Raw genomic sequence first — 18,614 nt, 5'->3', positions numbered from 1 at the left:
CCTCGGCCACTCCCTCACTGTCAACGGCACCCCTTGCTCTCCCCCCCACCCCCCGCCAGCCTCCAGTGGCCCTGCACCCCCGCCCAGGTGGCCTGGAGCTCCTCGGAGGCTCCCCCTCCTCCTCGGCCACCCGCAGGCAGGCGGGCATCCCGAGGTCCGGCCCCTGCCAGGGACCACCCTGGTGCTCTGGTCCCCCTCCCACGCAGAGTCACCGGCCGCAGGCTCCTCCCCGACACTGCCGTCACCCCACCTGTCAGCCCCCATCAGTCACCAGCCCTGTCCAGTTTGCTTTCTGGAATTCTTCCAAACCCCTTCTCTCCCCGTGGTCTCTGTTGGCAGATGACCCCATCAACAGTCCCTCGAAGTGCAAGGCTGACACGGTACTGTCCCTGTCCCTTCACCAGTAATGGCCGTTCTCTTCAGGATAAAACCCCAATGCCCCCACCTGGGGTGCGGGGCTCCCCATGACTTGTCCCACCTCACCTGCACCTGACCACCCCCCCCGCCCCGCCCCAAGTATCAACATCCCTGTCTCTTACATCTCTGTGACTTTGCGGTCATTGCTGGCTTTATGAAAATTCCCGTCCTCCTCCTCTGCCTGGTTGACTATCTCAGTGCTCAAGATTCAGCTTAGATGTCACTTCTTCCTTGTAAAACCGGCCTGCTCCCCGCAGGCAGCGACCTGCCTGCGTCAGGTGCCCTTTCAATGCGTCCCGGAGCCTTCTGTCCTCTCCTTCACGCCGGCTGGCACCTGCAACCATCTGTCCCCTCCCGTGTGGGGGTGAGAGTGTGGGCAGATCGCACAGCTGGAAGGTAATCTGGCGGTCGGGCCATTTCCCATCCCTCCCATCCCGTCCCTCCCTCCCTCCCACGGGGCTTATCAGCCTGCAGGGCGCGGATGAGGACAGACTGCCCGGCGAGCGAGAAAGCCAAGTGGGTGGGACCCCGCGTGCTCCCCGCTTTCCCGCAGCTGGAGCCCAGGCAGGAGCCCAGGCCACAGCGCTTACACAGCGCCCCCTGGCGGGCAGGGCGGCCACCGTCGCCCTCACGCGCGGGAAGAGGGGCATCCTGTCCCTGGAAGGTGCTGACGCCTGCTCACCAGGCCACCCTGCGGCTCCCCCCCCCCCGCCCTTTCCGTAAGTGTGGCCAGGCACCCTCCCGACGCCCCGCGCCTCGTTCGGTGTAGAACAAAACCCTGCCTCCCAGCGAGGTGCTCCTTTGCCCTTTCCCCCAACTTCCTTACAGAAACAGAACAAAACAACGGAAGGCCTCCCTACCAGCCGCTTTGGAAGGGCCAGCCTTTCTCGGGGAGTTCAAAGGCAAAGCGTGGAACAGGCCTGCATCTGTGTTTCCCCTCGGGATGGTTTCCTACAGTACGGACCATTCCTCATTACAGAGGGATTCTCTCCTTCCAGTCTCTGTCCGGCTATCCCCCCGCAGGTGCTCAGAGACCCAAGTGGAGAATTGAAGCTATGACCGTGAGGCCCATGGGGGATCTCTGGACAGCCAAGCACGCATGCTGGGATCTGCTCACCCACTCGGCGAGCCCTGGGGGCCATCCACAAAATCCTGAGCAGTGATGCCCTTCAAGAAAAGCAGATTTGGGAACATTTCCAACACGCTAGGGGCCACGGATCTGATTCAACGCTCCAAATACGTGAGGAGCCCCAGGTGCCAGCATTTGAAGGTCTTTCCCGCCACCTGTCCCTCGCCGACCGCCCTCCATGACCTCTGTCCCACGGCGGTTTTAGGGAAGACAACCTCGATTTCTGCTGTCTCAGCGAGTATTTCCTGCCCCTGAACCGGATCCGTGAGGCTTCCATCGGTGACCCCAACAGGTCCCAAGCAGGAAAATGGCCCTGAACAATTCTCGTCACACCAGGAAATTCTCAGGTCAGCAAATTAGACCGTGTCTATGCACTCACTCGAGGACGGGGTCAGGACCGATGCTGGTGTAATTGAGGGGCAAGTGCCCGCTTCCGGGGGAGGTGATGTGATGAGGGACATCGGGAGGCGCTCAGCAGACTGGAGTCCAGTTAGGTAAAGGGGAGCCAGCCTCCCACTGCAGCCTGGGGCTGGGACAGGTGCGCAGGGAGGGAAGGCCGGACGTGCACGAGGCCAGAAAGCAGAGCAGATCACGTAGGGCCCCCAGACCAGGTTCGACTGGATTCTATTGTGAGCCACATGGGAACCTGAAGAGTTTCCTGTGGCTTCTGTAATGAAGTCCATAAAAATACGTCTGAGTGGCGAACACAGTGGGAATTCATCCTGTCACGGTCTGCAGGCTGGAAGCCCCAAATCAAGGTGTGGGCGGGGCCACGTTCCTCCGAAGGCCGGAGTGGAAAATCCGTCCTGCCTCTTCTAGCTCCTGGTGTTCATGTCGTCTCAGGTTATTCCCAGGCTCGTAGATGCATCACACAGGTCTCTGCCTCCGACCTCACGTGGCCAACTTCCGTGAGTCTGTCCTCTCGTGGCATTCTCCTCCCTGTGACTGTCTTTGTGTCTTTCCTCCTCTTCTGATAAGGACACCGGGGCCCACCCTACCCCAGCATGACCTCATCCTAACTAATCACGTCTCAATGACCCTGGTTCCAGAGAAGCTCATGAACGTGGGGGGACACTCTTCACCCCCACACAGAACCCACAAGATAGAAGCGAGGCCATATGACTTAATTGTAAAAGGCTCACTCTGGCTGCTGGTGGGAAGGCACAGTAGGTGCCGAGGTGAGACAAAGAGTCACAGGCCATTGCCTTGGGAAGCTGTCGAATTGTTGGAGCAAGAAGCAAGAGTGGCCGGGTCCCAGGCGGTCACGGTGGCAGAGAATGGAAAGAGGGTGAACTGGTGGCACTCAGGACGTGCTTGAAGGGCAGAGGCCACAAGATGTGTTGAGGCAGAGAAAGAGCCAAGGAAAACTTGGGAGTCTGGCTTATCCAATAAGTGGGAGAAGCAAAGGGCCGCTTACTCAGACTGGGGAGCCTCGCAGACGAGAAAATCAAGAGCCTGGTGTTGAGCACGTGACATGTGAGGCTCTCAGACATCCACGTGGCTCTGGTGGGCAACGGTGAGACGTCTGGGGCTGGAATGTGGGGGTGTCCTAGGGGCAGAGAGACCAGGACATCAGCCTAGAGAGAGGATGTTAAAGCCACGGCGCAGAAGGAGACCAGCCGAGTGAGTGGTCCTGGAGCGGAGCAAAGCCCTACGGTCTCACTCCCTGCACCTTCCATCTTCAGAGGCCAGGGTGAGGAGGAGGAACCAGAAAGGAAGTGACCGTGGGGACAAATGAGTGCCCCCAAGAGACTGACATGGCAGAGCCCAGTTAGTGACAGGTCCCAAAGACGCTCAGCTCTCTTGTCAACTGCTGGGGTGTGTTGGGCAGATACAGTAGAGGACAGATCATTGATTTGGCAGAATGACATCACCTGTGCGAAGGCCGGGCAGCTCAGTGGGAGTCTTGGGGATGAAGACTTGAACCAAGTGGCTTAGAAAGAGTAGAGAAGTGGAGACAGGAAGGATTCCCAGCCCTTCCCAGAAGGTTTCTTGGGAAACGAGGCGGTGGCTAGAGCCCGATATGGGAGGGGGTGAAGGATCATTACAGGACTGAAATACTGGGGGGTTGGGAAGGACAGGGCATTAAGATTATTCTAGTTCGAATCCCTTGTGTGGTAATGACGAAAAAAAGCAAGAATAATCAGCAAGGTTAATGCCTCTGATGACTTGTCCTGGGTCACAGAGTTGGTTAATTGAAGAAATGGGATAGAACTTGACCTTCTTAACTCTTGGTTGTTTTTCTACTAAAAGGGTAAGTGAGGAGGGTAACTCCAAATGCTACTCGTCAATGTAGATATATGCCCTTAATTTTTTTTTTTTCGGAACGTTTTACTGACTTGTAAGACAAAGACAATGTAAAGTAAAGGAAATGTACAATCACACAAGTACAGCTTGATAAAATTCTACGACCTGAAGACATCCATATGGCCAACACCCAGACCAGGAAACAGACACCTGCAACATTCTATCACTTCCTTCAAGGGCAACAATTGTCACACCACGGATTTTTTTCTTGTACTTAGTTACCTGTATTTCTCTCTTGATTAAGTTTTTGTTGTAGAAGTTTCATGTTTGTAAACGTCCTTTAAGAAGTACTGAGGAGATCATGGTAACCAGAAAAAGCCCGTTCTCCATCCTTCCAATGAACCGGGTGCTGTGCTAGGTAGAGTTTTCAGTGAACGTTAACTGGCAAATGTCAAGGGCTTGGTTGTTGGTTGGGAAGATGTTTCGAAGGCAGGAAAGATTTCTAGGCTCCCAGAGACCAGGCGGTTTCTCACACGTCCCTCCCTTGGGCCTGGTAGGTGGTAGAGAAGAATCTCTTTCCATCAACCACCTGGGGTGTGAGTTTGATGCTCACTTGGGGGAGGTGGGATTGAGGTATAAAAAAAAAGTGAAAATTCTACTTACTGGTTCCCTGTTTCCTTGGACTCCACCAAAGTTCTAGATTTAAGCATCATAATGAACCTAACGTCCTCTGGATCCTGTCAGAGCAGGTAAGTGTGTCCCAGTGTGAGGACCGCTCACCCTTGAAGGTGAGGCGAGACAGTCATGAACAGCGCACACCGGGGAGGCCCCGGGGCTGTGATCAGCGAGCCCCAAGGGTGTTGGCTCCAGCATGGGGAGGCCCCAGAGCTGTGACCAGGGAGGCCCCGGGGCTGTGACCAGCGGGCCCCCAAGGGCACTGGCGTCAGCCTGGGGCAGCGGTGTTAGCGGTCCCTGAGCAACGCAGAGGTGGCCCGTTTGCCTCCCGGCCAGTTCTCTAGCCAAAAGATCCAAAGTCCATGTGGTCAGCTCCTGGGAGGCCCCCCAGGCTTCCTTAAGCCTTTCCCTGTCTGAGGAGGACAGGATCCCATGGGCACAAGTCAAGGGAGAACTGAGCCCATTGAGAAATCTGGAGAAGAACCTGAGAAGAAGCAGTTCGGGGAAATGCGCTCGCTCTTGGCGCTCACTTTGGACGAAGCCAACACGTTTCACCTGGTAAGTGTGCACCCCACCTTGTTCTGCTCATGTGCCCTTAGAGTCTCTTTTGTGAGAGGTGACTGTGTGCCAACGTCCCCAGAGAGCAGACAGCTGGGAAACTCACCCAAACGTCTCTAATCAAAGGGGAAAATGGTACACTATTCAACAAATTCAGGATGCGTAGACGATTTCGGCCCAGATATCCTTCCTTGTGTCTGGATGGCCAGCCCTGTCTCTGCCCCTGACTCAAAATCATCACCAAACCCACCTTCATCTGGTGCTCGGGAAGACGGTCGGGGGAAAGACTCAATGACTCTTGGTTTCTACACCACTTCCCAGCACGTACGGCTGCAGGGTAACGATAAATAATTAACAACGAATGAACACATCAAACCCAGAAAGAAAAATGCCTTCTGGGCCACGTACGATGAATTGCTTTTGTTCTTGGTTTGCTAATTAGGAAATCCGCAGTGTTTCCCTCCCCCTGGGACAGCTTAGCCAGGGCTCTGTTGTGCTGTGCGGTTTTATATATCATGTGAGGCAATTTATTGGTCCTGAAAGGGTATAACAGTGTCTGTAATTAAATAGTTGGTGTCGAAACATTAAACATTCATCAACAGAGTAATAAGATGCTGAAGCCTGAGTGAGCTGAGTTCAAAGATCCTATGGGGAGGCACCTCATATACAAATGCAGGGCGGATTCTGCCCGGGGTGTGTCCCAAAGTCCACAGGTGTGGTGCTCGGGGCCTGGGGGACAGAACGAGGGTGTGGAGGCAGCACACAACCAGGGAAGGACGGGGCCAACTGAGGTCTCAGGTGTAAACTTGACTTACAGAAATGATAAAGATTCAGGGGCGCCGGGGGGGCTCAGTCGGTTGGGCGTCGACTTCAGCTCAGGTCATGATCTCACGGTTCGTGAGTTCGAGCCCCGCATCGGGCTCTGTGTTGACAGCTCGGAGCCCGGAGCTGCTTCGGATTCTGTGTCTCCCTCTCTCTCTGCACCTCCCCTGCTCACAGTCTGTCTCTGTTTCTCTCTCAAACTGAATAAACCTCTCTCTCTCTCTCTCTCTCTCTCTCTATATATATATATATATATACATATATATATAAAGAAACAATAACGATTCATTTTGGAAACTCAACTGTTCTTATGTGGAAATGGTCTATTTTGAGGTCCCACCTGGGTGGAGTACAAGAAGGTCCCCCAGAGGAGCCCACCTGCCTCTTCTCGTCCGTCTGTCAGCCGCCCTGGGCCTCTCTGTGTCCTCAGGTGTGTGGCTGATGGGGCCACTGGGCTCTGAGCTGAGTGTGGTCCCCACAGATAGAAGACAGTCCTCCGGAGGAGGGGGGGGACGTGCAGAGGAGCCCCAGGTCCGTATCCGGATGGGGCCTGGTCCCTCAGGCCCTGCGGTGACGTGTGCCCCCCCTTGTGAGGAGAGCAGGTTCGCATCACGGAGGGACCAGCAAGGAAGCTCCCAGTTCTGCCCCGTCGACTGGGCTCTGCGGCTGCCGAAGGCTGACCGCACACCCACTTGGAAGCAGGGCCGGGCTCGGGGACGAGCGTACGGAAGTCACCCCGGGAGCCGGAGGGGGCCCCAGCGCGTGCCTCTGTCCCGGGACGCACCCCTCCCCGACGGCTCAGGGGGCCGCGTGCGCTCTGACCAGCGGGGCCACCGCGCTCAGACCTGGTGGACTTAGGAGGACGAGCATCCCGCCCACCTGGGTTGTATCGCTTGACGACACGCTTTCGTGCGCGAGGCGGGAGCACATCCTGGGACGCGTGGGCAGAGGGAGCGCTCAACGGCACCCCATAGTGAGTGGGGGCGCTCCCCCCCGGAACACACCGAGCAGCCCGTGCTCTCCGAGACCTGATGGACGGACGCTACGGCTTCGGGGCGGAGCACGGATTGCCTGGCACACAGACGGCTGGATGCAGAGGGAGCAGTTTTCCCCAAGGCAGGTGTGGAGGGTGTGGGCCCCAGAGGAGGGGAGAAAGGGAGGGCAGGCGAGGAGAGAAGGCGGGGCTCAGGGCCACCAAGTCGCGATGCCCTGAGGCCACAGCTAGGGCTTGGGTCGGACACCCGGCTCCTGACCCTGCCAGGCGGGGCTGGGAAGTCCGGGCGGGGAGTGGCGTTGGGCTGAACAGCGGCTGAAGACTCATACGAAGGCCTTGAATGCCACGCTAAGAAGTGTGGCCTTCAGACGTAGACGTGATATCTCAAAGGCTTTTCGGTGGGGGGAAGAAAAAACCCCACTGCCTTTCCATACACAGTTTGCAAAGCGGCAAATGTAGCTCCCCGGTCCCGGGACACTGGACATTTTCACGTCAAGTCAGTTCCGGTCCACTGGATGCAAGCCAGTGTGGCCTCACCCCCGGGGAACTGAAGGCTTTAATGATAAAACAAAACCTATCACCAGTATAAAAAGTTGTGCCCAGGCACTGATTTAGAATAATTAAACACTGTTCTGATTTTAAGTTAATAACAACTTATTTTAAAAAAAAGGGGGGGGGATGGTTGAGGGGGACGGTCAGCCACCAAGTGGCTTCGCCCACGTAGAATCACACAGGAGTCTACAGCCGCCGTTCGGTCCTAGTTGATAAAAACGGAGTGCCTTGCATGTCTGAACAACTCGCCTCTAAATCTGAAAATCGCTGCGCGAGGCAGTGTGAAGTTTCTGTCGTGTGCGCGACTCTTTGATCCACGACAGGGCGGTGTGTTTTTACTGTTCCGGGTATGGCCGGAGGCAGGGCCGTGTGGATAGTAAAAAAAGTTGATGAAACCATGTTTTCACCCAGGACACATGAGCACACAGGCTGCGCGGGGTAAATCTCCAGTAACTCCAAACGAAGGCGGGGCAGAGGCTTTCGAAATTAATCGTTGAGGTTCCGAAAGCCGAGACCAAAGGACGTAGACAGAAGCCGGTTCTCTGCTCGGTGGGATCTGTGTTTGCTTTTGCAGCGCCTGATTTCAGGGTCACCCAAGAAGGGTCCCTCTCCTCGACCCCCAAATATTTCCTCTCTCAGTTCAAAGACGACAGAAATTCATGGAATTCAATCACATGGTTTCATACTACAGCCCGGTCTGGTTCCAACAGAAGGTAGCTGGGGGCGGTTTGTCCCTCACACGGTGAATGAGCTCCAAACGCAGTGTGCATAGACACAATGGCCTCCCTCCTGATTCTTTTTCAAGGTCCCGCTTTGGAAGGACCAATGTGGGACTCAGCAGTCTGAGGGGCTGCGGAGGCTGGGGGCGTCCCCTCCCACAAATTCCGGCTCCGGAATGAGTCTTCTGGGAGAAGCAGGGATCCCAGGGGCCATTCTGAGGGTTCATTGTTCCCACAGTGGGGGCAACAGTTGTGTTTGGCCCGCTTCCCTCCCAGCGGGCCCCGTGTGCCCAGGAATGTCATCAAGGTGTGGGAAAAGAAGCCCTTTCCCTCCACAAGCCAGGAGAGAGCGTGGCCAGGGCTGAACCAGACTCCAAGAGATCATAAAACCCCGTAATTATAACAATGACCTAATCACACGCTTGAAGTCGGCTTCTGAAGTTCAGGTTGCTGCTGCTTCTCAGACGCGGCCTCTGTCCTGATTACACTGGCCGGGTTTCCGCCGAGGAGGACGCGAGACCTGGGCGCGCTCTGCGATGTGTGTCCCTGGTTGCACGTGACCAGGTCGGCCCCGCCTTCGCTCGTTCCCGCTCCATACGCGGTGGTTCAACGGTGATGATGTTTTGATGCATGTTGGTGTTTTCCGTGCACGCGCGGGCTCGCTCTGCCCCTACGAGCGTTCTAGCCATGTTCACGGTAACGATCTCGGGCTCTCCTAACAGAGATACAAGCACGTGGCCTTCACCTTCTGGGCGGGTGCCCCTCTCCCTTCGGATAGCGGCTTGGGGAGTAGCCCTGCGTGCTCTAGTTTCCTTCTGGAAGTTTCTATGTGGAGGCCGACCTCCGTCTTGGAGGGCCCGAGAGGGCTCTATCCACCAAGCCTCACTCGCCTGCAGGGTCTGTAGATCTGTGGCCGTCCCCCGGTCAAGGACGTGCCCGCCTCACAGAGCCCCTCCCACGGGCTGCACCTGAAAAGCGTAGCCTCCCACGCGACAGGGCACGCGGAAATGCACGCGGGAGATGGCGACTCTGTCAATATACACATATATGTCATAATTTCCCTGCAGTGACCTTGTGGAGTTCGCATGTTATTAGTAATTACTGCTACCTTGATACGTTCCTGGGCCAATCAGTGTGACTGCCCAGGGATGCTGAGAACCATGGTTCCCAATAAAGTGTTTTCAAGTTCAGCGAGAATGTTTACCGCCTTCTTTTCAGAATAAAGCCCGCGGACCCTGAGAGCTCTTCGCCCGGGCTATTGCTCAGTTCAGAACTGCCAGGGTTAAGTTGACCGGTGTCTCGGCTCCTGCCCTGGCTGAATGGCAAATGCCCTTAAATAATTGACAATTTCATGTCATAGTTTCATGTTATAATGCGCACGTGTATTTGCGTACGATATTTTTATCACATTACACGATACTTTGCTTGCCTCTTAAGTCTTAGTATCGTAATTATGTATTATGAGCATCAATGAATATAAAGTGATGCCTTCGGGAAATAGCCAGGGCTCGCTGCCTGTGCGGGCTGCTCTGATCATAGAAGTTATTTGTGTCTTTCATTAATTTCATTGTAATGGTGATCATTTCAGTTCCCACGAGGACCGCTTACTGTCACAGTTCCGAGTGCAAACACCCAAATAAACATACAGCGTATTACATGTTTTATATGATTTAAACCAATCAGTTGCTGATTTAAGCACTCGTAGTAAAGGTAGAAAGGCCTAGTGTGTATCTGGTAAAAGGTCAGCAATGGTGATGTCTATTTTAATTATGAATAGAATTTGCCACTAAAGTTTGGGCTCAAGACTGAGAAGCTGAAGTTAGCCATAAATCTCTTGGATCCTGACCCAGATAAATGGGAGTTTATAAAAAGAGAGAAGGGGGCACCTGGGTGGCTCAGTCGGTTAAGCAGCCAACTTCAGCTCAGGTCACGATCTCGCTGTCCGTGAGTTCGAGCCCCGCGTCGGGCTCTGGGCTGACAGCTCGGAGCCTGGAGCCTGTTTCCGATTCTGTGTCTCCCTCTCTCTCTGCCCCTCCCCCGTTCATGCTCTGTCTCTCTCTGTCCCAAAAATAAATAAAAACGTTGGGAAAAAAAATTTTTTTTAAATAAATAAATAAAAAGAGAGAGGAAATTTTGGGCGGAAATGAGCAACAGAGTAGGAATCATGGCTGACGTGGACAGAAAATGTATGAAATCTGTATTCCCCTCATCACAGGAAAAACTATACCCCCCCTGCTCCTCCCCTGTCCCGACTCCACACTGGGCTGCTGGTTCATTCATTTATTCCACAAACATACAGGGCACCCAATGCAGGAACCGGGATTAAAAAGACAGCCCTGACCTCAAAAACGCCTATGTCGCTGGGTGAGGCGGGCGAATGGCCATTTGCACAGCCGTGCTGGCCCGCAGCACCCGGGAAGTGCAGGCAGCGGGGACCCCGGGGGCGGGGACAGCCACCGCGGCAGACTAGGAGCGCAGACACGCAGAGCCCACGCCCACTGGAGCGGACGGGGTCGCCTGCAGCCCCAGCAGATCCGCTCAGGGTGCAGCACGCAGGTGGGGGACCCCGCGCACAGTGGGCGTCGTCCCGGCTCGGCTCGCGGTGTGAGCCCGCCCTGTGTTCACGGCCAGGACAGCAGCGGGAGCTCGCGGACTGTGGTCAAACAACCCGCATCGTCTCCTTACCACACGGACGCAGGCGAGGCTGCCTCGGCAGTAAACAGTCTGACCCCCGCGTGACGCGCAGCCCCCCCCCCCTCCAGGGGCCCTCGCTCCCCCTCTCCTCTGCAGGGTCTCTCCACCTCCATCCAGAACCCCCCGGGCCCTGACCCCTCTCGGACCGTCCGAGCCTCCTCTTAACAAGGTCACAGAATATGCGACCCTTCAAAAACCTCTGAAGGAACAGTGACACCTGGGACCCACCACCCAGTTTACACAGATGACGGCGTGGAGGGGCCACCGCTAACCCTCTGCGGGACTTTGATGCCCCCTCCCCTCCTCCCTCCCCTCCTCCCTCCCCCTCCTCCCTCCCCTCCTCTCTCTCCTCCTCTCTCCCCTCCTCCCTTCCCCTCCTCCCTTCCCCTCCTTCCTCACCTCCTCCCTCACCTCTTCCCTCATGTCTCCTCCTTTCCCCTCCTCTCTCCCCTCCTCCTTCCCCCTCCTCCTCCCCTCCTTCCTCCCCTCCCCCCTCCCCTCTCCCTTCCCCTCCCCTTCTCCCTCCCTCCTCCCTTCCCTCCTCCCTCCCCTCCTCTCTCTCCTCCTCTCTCCCCTCCTCCCTTCCCCTCCTCCCTTCCCCTCCTTCCTCCCCTCCCCCCCTCCCCTCTCCCTTCCCCTCCCTTCCTCCCTCCCCTCCTCCCTTCCCCTCCTTCCTCCCCCTCCCCCCCCTCCCCTCTCCCTTCCCCTCCCCTTCTCCCTCCCCTCCTCCCTCCCCTCCTCCCTCCCCCTCCTCTCTCTCCTCCTCTCTCCCCTCCTCCCTTCCCCTCCTCCCTTCCCCTCCTTCCTCACCTCCTCCCTCACCTCTTCCCTCATGTCTCCTCCTTTCCCCTCCTCTCTCCCCTCCTCCCTCCCCTCCTCCCTTCCCCTCCTTCCTCCCCTCCCCCCCTCCCCTCTCCCTTCCCCTCCCCTTCACCTCCCCTCCCCTCCTCCCTCCCCTCCTCCCTCCCCTCCTCTCTCTCCTCCTCTCACCCCTCCTCCCTTCCCCTCCTCCCTTCCCTCCTTCCTCACCTCCTCCCTCACCTCTTCCCTCATGTCTCCTCCTTTCCCCTCCTCCCTCCCCTCCTCCCTTCCCTTCCTCCCCTCCTTCCCCCCTCACCTCTCCCCTCCCCTCTCCCTTCCCCTCCTCCTTTCCCCTCCTCCCTCCCCTCCTCCCTTACCCTCCTCCCTCCCCTCCTCTCTCTCCTCCTCTCTCCCCTCCTCCCTTCCCCTCCTCCCTCCCTCCTTTCTCTCCTCCTCTCTCCCCTCCTCCCTTCCCCTCCTCCCTCCCCTCCTTCCTCCCCTCCTCCCTCCCCTCCTCCCTTCCCCTCTCTCTCTCCCTCCTCCCTCCCCTCCTCCCTCACCTCTCCCTTCCCCTCCTCCCTCCTTCCTCCCTCACCCTCCTATCCCCTCTCCCTTCCTCTCCTCCCTTCCCCTACTCCCTCCCCTCCTCCCTCCCCCTCCTTCCTCCCCTCCCCCCTCCCCTCTCCCTTCCCTCCCCCTCCTCCCTCACCTCCTCCTTCACCTCTTCCCTCATGTCTCCTTCCTTCTCTCTCCCTCCCCTCCTCCCTCCCCCTCCTTCCTCCCCTCCCCCCTCCCTCTCCTTCCCCTCCCCTCCTCCCTCACCTCCTCCTTCACCTCTTCCCTCATGTCTCCTTCCTTCTCTCTTCCCTCCCCTCCTCCCTTCCCCTCCTCTCTCCCCCTCCTCCCTTCCCCTCCTCTCTCTCCTCCTCTCTCCCCTCCTCTCTTCCCCTCCTCCTTCCCCTCCTCCATCACCTCTCCCTTCCCCTCCTCCTTCCTTCCTCCTCACCTCTCCCCTCCCCTCTCCCTTCCTCTCCTCCCTTCCCCTCCTCCCTCCCCTCCTCCCTTCCCCTCCTCTCTCCCCTCCTCTCTTCCCTCCTCCTTCACCTCTTCCTCATGTCTCCTCCCTTCCCCCTCCTCCCTCCCCTCCTCCCTCACCTCTCCCTTCCCCTCCTCCCTCCTTCCCCCCTCCCCTCTCCCCCTCCCCTCTCCCTTCCCCTCCTCCTTTCCCCTCCTCCCTCCCCTCTCCCCTTCCCTCCTCCTCCCCTCCTCCCTTCCCCTCCTCCCTTCCCCTCCTCCCTTCCCCTCCTCCCTTTCCTCCTCCCTCACCTCGTCCCCTCACCTCCTCCCTCCACCTCCCCTCTCTGTTCCCCCCTCACCTCCTCCTTCATCAGCAGAGGTCAACCTTTGGACACCATACAGAGGGGAACCACATGTGCATTTCACGGGTTCTCTTCCTATGTCCACGGACCACATGGCCACACCTGGAGCTGGAGCCCACCCGTGGCTCATCCTGCCGTGGCCATGAGCGGTGTGACCTCCTCACCGTCCTCCCTCCTAGAGATGAGGCTCAGACCAAGGGGAGAAACTAGGCTATTATGAAAATCTCCGTGGACAGCTTCACTCTCAGCTGCAAGGAAACCATCTCTGAGATGAGAGGATGGTGTGACAGATGGCTGGGTCACCCTGCTCCAGAAGGGGGGGGGGGGGGGGCATGTGGCTCCAGCGCCCGTGAGCACACAAAGAGGTTGTATCCTGGTCCCCTCCAGCAGGTGGCCTTCGGCCCACACCTACACTCACGGGAACGGCCGCGCTCACCTTAAGATGAGCACTTCGTCCTCTACAGGCGTGGGAGGCAAGAGCCGGAGCGACTGGGGGACGTGCCCCATGATGCCCCCCGGGCCGGATGGCGTGTCTGGCACGGGAAGGGGCCTCTGCAGGCTCCCCCACCCGGTCCTCACCCGCCCGCGTCGCCTCCCCCCGTCCTACGGAGGGGCTTCCGAATTTGTCCCCAACCAGTTTTTAATCACGAGGCCTGCCCCCTCCCACGTGCGTTTCTTCGTCAGACAGAACCGTGTGCTGTCCGCAGCGTCTGTCCGTCCGTCTGAAAGAGGCTGGATGAAAGACACTTCAGTGGCTCCAGACCTTGTGTTGAGCAGAGAAAACTCTTAATTACGCATTTTGGTTTCTCAACGAATTTTCACAGGCAAGCGGACACTCACCTGACACGGGCCCAGTGGGTGTTGCACAAGCGTCCCAGTGAACAGCCAGAGTCTCATCAGACCATACGCTTCACGTCTCGGCTTTCTTGGTTCCAGGAAGCCCAGGTTTGCCGGCCAGCCTCAAGATGGCATTTCCTGGGTCTGTTCTCGTCCGCTGACCTGCGGAGCCGGAGAAGGCCGGGCCCGAGCCACCACGTGCTGGTTCCCGACGGAGCCAGGCGCCCCCCAGAAGGCCACACTGTCCTTTCCTGAGAGGTTTATTCCCCAGGCTGGGAAGGTGAAGGTTGCCAGGAATGGGACAATATCCCATCAGGTTTGCCTGACTCAATTATTTCCCGCGCTGCTTTTGTGAAATGGTAACTAATGTGACACAAATTTTAGGAGGGTTCCATGATCGACTAAGTTTGGGAAAGATGGCATGTGTCTTGGAGCTAGGAAGAGACTAAACTTTTTTTTGAATTTATTTTGAGAGAGAGGGAGAGGGGGAGAGCACAGGCACAAGCAGGGTAGGGGGGGAGACAGGGAGTCCAAGTGGTCTCCATGCTGACGGCATAAGGCACGATCTCACGAACTCTGAGATCACGACCTGAGCCGAAGTCGGATGCTTAACTGACTGAGCCCCCCAGGTGCCCCAAGACAGAATCTTAAGCAGGCTCCACGCTCCGCACAGAGACCAGCACGGGGCTCGATCCCACGACCTGGGATCATGACCTGAGCTGATTCAAGAGTCAGACACTCAACTAACTGAGCCACCCAGGTGCCCAAGAGAAGGAACGTTTTTAACTGCGTTTGATCCAGCTTCCATAATTATTTTTGATCTTCCCCCTTACACACACACACACACACACACACACACACACACTACTATAACACGTTAATATCATTGAACATAGCTTGAAAACAGTGCTGTAAATTGCAAAGATTGAATTTCTCAACAGCCACACTGGGGCTGTAGCTCCCGGGGGCCCCTGCTCGCCAAAGCTGTAACAACACCGACAAACGCGAGGTCATGTGTTGACACGGCTTGTGTTCACAGCGCTTCTGGACCCTCTTTCGGAGCCACTGTCCCAGCCCTCAGCAGCCTCGGATCAGAGCCTATCATATTCAGCAGCTGGCCTCAGAAAACAAGGAGACTCCTTCGCCGCTCCCCGACTCTTCCCAACTTCAAATCTGGAGAAGCAGGTGGGTGACAAGTTCGACCTCCTCCCTCCTTCCCGCCCACGTTCCCTCCGGCCAGGCTGGCTTCACCTGTCAGAGTTACTCCTTGGGCATCAATCAGAGCCTCTCAAACGCCACAGGATTTACACCAAATAAGTTATGTCACGCTATAGGGTAAGTTATGCACGAACAATGCTAACATCATCAAAGAAATCAGTCAGAATTGCCTGAATGTGGCAGTTTTGATGAGCACTAAATCCTTGTTTCAGGATTTTGGAATAGCGACATCTCCCCCAAGAGGCGTTGGCTTTTTTACTCCCCCCCCCCCACCCACCCTAGATCATAATACAACATCATGCCTCATCATCAGCTTTGATTTTCTCCAAAACAATCTGATTTTCTCCCCCCCCCCCAGATCATAATACAACATCGTGCCTCATCATCAGCTTTGATTTTCTCCAAAACAATCTGATTTTCTGTCTTTGAAATTTCAGGAAAATGTCGAATATGCACTTTCTGGGCGTCTTGCAAAATGGGAGGTGCGATCTTCACACAATCATTGTGCAGAATGAATTTCTAAAACTCAAATTTTTCCTATCTATTTTCCTTGCAAGTTACCATGAACTTGAAGGAACATGGCCTCTGACCCCTGGGCATATGAGGCAGGTGCTGGTGGCCACCACAGGGGTCTGGCCTAAGTTCCCGAAGCTTCTCGGGCTGATAAGACCCTTGCTAACCACGTAACACCCACGCATCACCTTTCTTTGGCATGTTCAGATTCATCTAATTGGAGAGAACTTGACATTTGCTTTTTCTAAAGAATGCCCATGTTTCAGGTCAACAGGATTCACTGAAGGTACAGACCTACAGCAGAGTAACCCTCAGGTCACCGTTGTGACTGCCAACGTTTTAACATGTCGCTAAGAGGAGGCAGTAGGCAGGTAACTCTGGAGCGACAGAACGCACAGGGAGGGGCCCGTCAGCTTCTGCAGGGGCAGCAGAGATGGGCGGACCTGTGCAGGGGGCAGGTTATCTGGCGAATGATGTCAGGGAAGGCAGACCGGACAGCTGACCATAGGATGCGGGCTCCTTTACGGAAAAGCTCCTCTAAGATACGACCTCCCTGCCCACCCTCTAACGCTTTTCTGATCATCGGTTTTTAGAAAAGAAAACCTTATTTGATGGCAGAAGGCAGACCTTCGGGGGCCATCCCGAAGCCACCGGTGTTCCCTGTGGACGACAGAACGGCGGAAGTGGTGCAGAGCGTCCTGCTGGAGCGAGGGTGGGACAAATTTGACGAAGGAGGGCAGAACAGCGACGACTGGAACCTGTATTGCGGGACTTCCTCCTGCCGGATGACTGAGCGCGTCCGCGTGAGGCCAGGGCAACGGCTGAACCACCACCCGGGCACCACCAGGCGGACCGGAAGGACCGCCTGGCCAGGCACCTGAAGCGCATGGAAGAGGACGTCCGGCGGCCCCCTGCACGAGTTCATCCCGCTGACGTTCGTCATGCCCCAGACTACAACAAGTTCATGGCTGAATACTCGCGGGAGAAGCACGTGACGGGCGCAAAGCGCAGCTCCTGGATCTGCAAGCCCGTGGAGCCGTCTCGTGGGACGGGGATCATCATTTCCGGTGACATTAAAGACTTAGTCTTTGATGATACATACATAGTACGGAAATATACCTGCCACCCTTTCCTCGCGGGCAGAGGTAAACCTGACCTCCGCATCTGCGTCTGTATCACGGGCTTTAAGCCTTTGACCATTTACGTTTATCGGGAACGGTTAGCGCGCTTTGCCACGGAGAAGTTCGACCTGAGTAATCTGCAGAACAGTTATGCCCCCTTGACCAACCTCAGCATCAGTAAGTCCGGGGCCTCGTATGAGAAAATCAAAGAAGTGATCGGTCGCGGCAACAAGTAGCCCCTCAGCTGTTCCTTCTCTTACCTTCGCAGCTGGGACGTGGACGGCCTGCTTCTGTGGCAGAAAGTCCACCACGTGGCCATTCTCACGGGGCTCGCCATCGCTCCCTCGGTCCCCTTTACGGCCAACTGCTTGGAGCTCTTTGGGTTTGATATTTTGATTGATGACAACTTGAAACCGTGGCCGCTAGAAGTCAACTTCAGCCTTGCCCCGTGGCCGCTAGAGGTCAACTTCAGCCCTGCCCTGTCCGTGGATTGTTCGGCGGACGTGTCTGAAGAGAAAACTCATCCACGACACGGCTGAGCTGATTTACTTGCGGGGTCTGAGGCACGGGAGGGCAGAGGGTAGTGACGGTCCCGGGGGAGCGGCGGGGTCCCCCTCGCGGAGCTGGATGCCGGTGGGCTCGACCGCGTGGGCAGAACCCTTCCTCGTGGGTCCCTCTTTCCGGTCACGGGCAGACCGTTTAAGGAGGAATCTGCAGTGAAGAAGCCGTGAAGATATGTCCCGAGAGTAAACGTGCCTCCCAGCCTAGGGGAATGACGAGTAGGAAGAAAGACCTTCTCCTTTCAACAAGAGAAGCCCCCAAACCAAGCCAAAGTTAAAGGGCAGACACGCCCCACAAAGCACTCATTCCGTTCATGTCCCTCATCCAAGCGTGCGCCCACCGGACAAGCATCGCCCCGTGCGTCGCCTCGGACCAGAGCAAAGTGCCATATCTCCAAGAAGGGAACTTTGTTCTCATTTTTCCTTTCAACGAAGCAACTTTTGGAGCTTCCAGGAGTAGATTAAACGTCAGGAGACTAATCCAAGAGTTCCAGAAACGAATGAACAAACAACACTCCCAAGCGGCAGAAAAAGGAAACAAAGAGAAGGTGACACGGCTTTTGGAAAACCAAGGATTCCCTTGCCGGGGACAGCGATGTGGGCGTAAATAGAAATATAGCAACCCTGACAAAGTAGAGCATGTGCAAATGATGATTAAATTACATGACCTGGGGCGCCTGGGTGGCACAGTCGGTTAAGCGTCCGACTTCAGCCAGGTCACGATCTCGCGGCCCGTGAGTCCGAGCCCCGCGTCGGGCTCTGGGCTGATGGCTCAGAGCCTGGAGCCTGTTTCCGATGCTGTGTCTCCCTCTCTCTCTGCCCCTCCCCCGTTCACGCTCTGTCTCTCTCTGTCCCAAAAATAAATAAACGTTGAAAAAAAATTTAAATTACATGACCTAACTGGTGTATTTGCTCCGATTGCTTGGGGAAATGCCACACAGCTTCTTCCCTGTCCTTGGAAATGCTTTATCACAATTACACTGTGCATTTACCGAAACACAAAAACAAAAGATAATTAGCGTATCTTTTAAGGACTCTGAGGTGAAAACGGTACAAAAAAGGCCAAGGGTTAACTTTTTGTTTCTTAATACACCATTTTATGTTCAAAATTATTTTTGTCAACTTAATGATCAGTCATCGGTATAAGGCGAATTACAGGAAACCTTCCCCCAGGGTACCCACGTGACTGTTATGTATAGGTCCTGGGTCCTAAATCAGACATTGCACCACATTGCTCCCCACTGGGGTCATCCATCAACCGTATTTGGAGAGTGTCCCCTCGTGGTTGGCCCCATCACTGATAGATTACCATCCCAGCACGCGACCTCAGAACCTTCCAGATCTAGCCTTGTCACTCCTGCCACATCAGAAAGCACTG

The 18,614-nt window shown here is 56.1% G+C and overlaps 1 protein-coding gene across 1 annotated transcript; it reads left to right on the top strand.

Moving 5' to 3' along the window:
- The first annotated feature begins 3,759 nt into the window (after positions 1–3,759).
- Positions 3,760–17,932, top strand: TTLL2 (tubulin tyrosine ligase like 2). The gene is given in 5 exon segments (XM_047857805.1): positions 3,760–5,026; positions 14,864–15,009; positions 15,822–15,926; positions 16,149–16,500; positions 16,503–17,932. Coding segments are annotated over 3 exon segments (1,092 nt in total). The 5' UTR covers positions 3,760–5,026; positions 14,864–15,009; positions 15,822–15,899; the 3' UTR covers positions 17,216–17,932.
- Positions 17,933–18,614: the final 682 nt, after the last annotated feature.

Source organism: Prionailurus viverrinus, chromosome B2, assembly GCF_022837055.1.
Source record: "Prionailurus viverrinus isolate Anna chromosome B2, UM_Priviv_1.0, whole genome shotgun sequence".
Taxonomy (NCBI): domain Eukaryota; kingdom Metazoa; phylum Chordata; class Mammalia; order Carnivora; family Felidae; genus Prionailurus; species Prionailurus viverrinus.
Note: the sequence above shows the minus strand (reverse complement) of the source record. Positions and strands in the feature narration are given on the sequence as shown.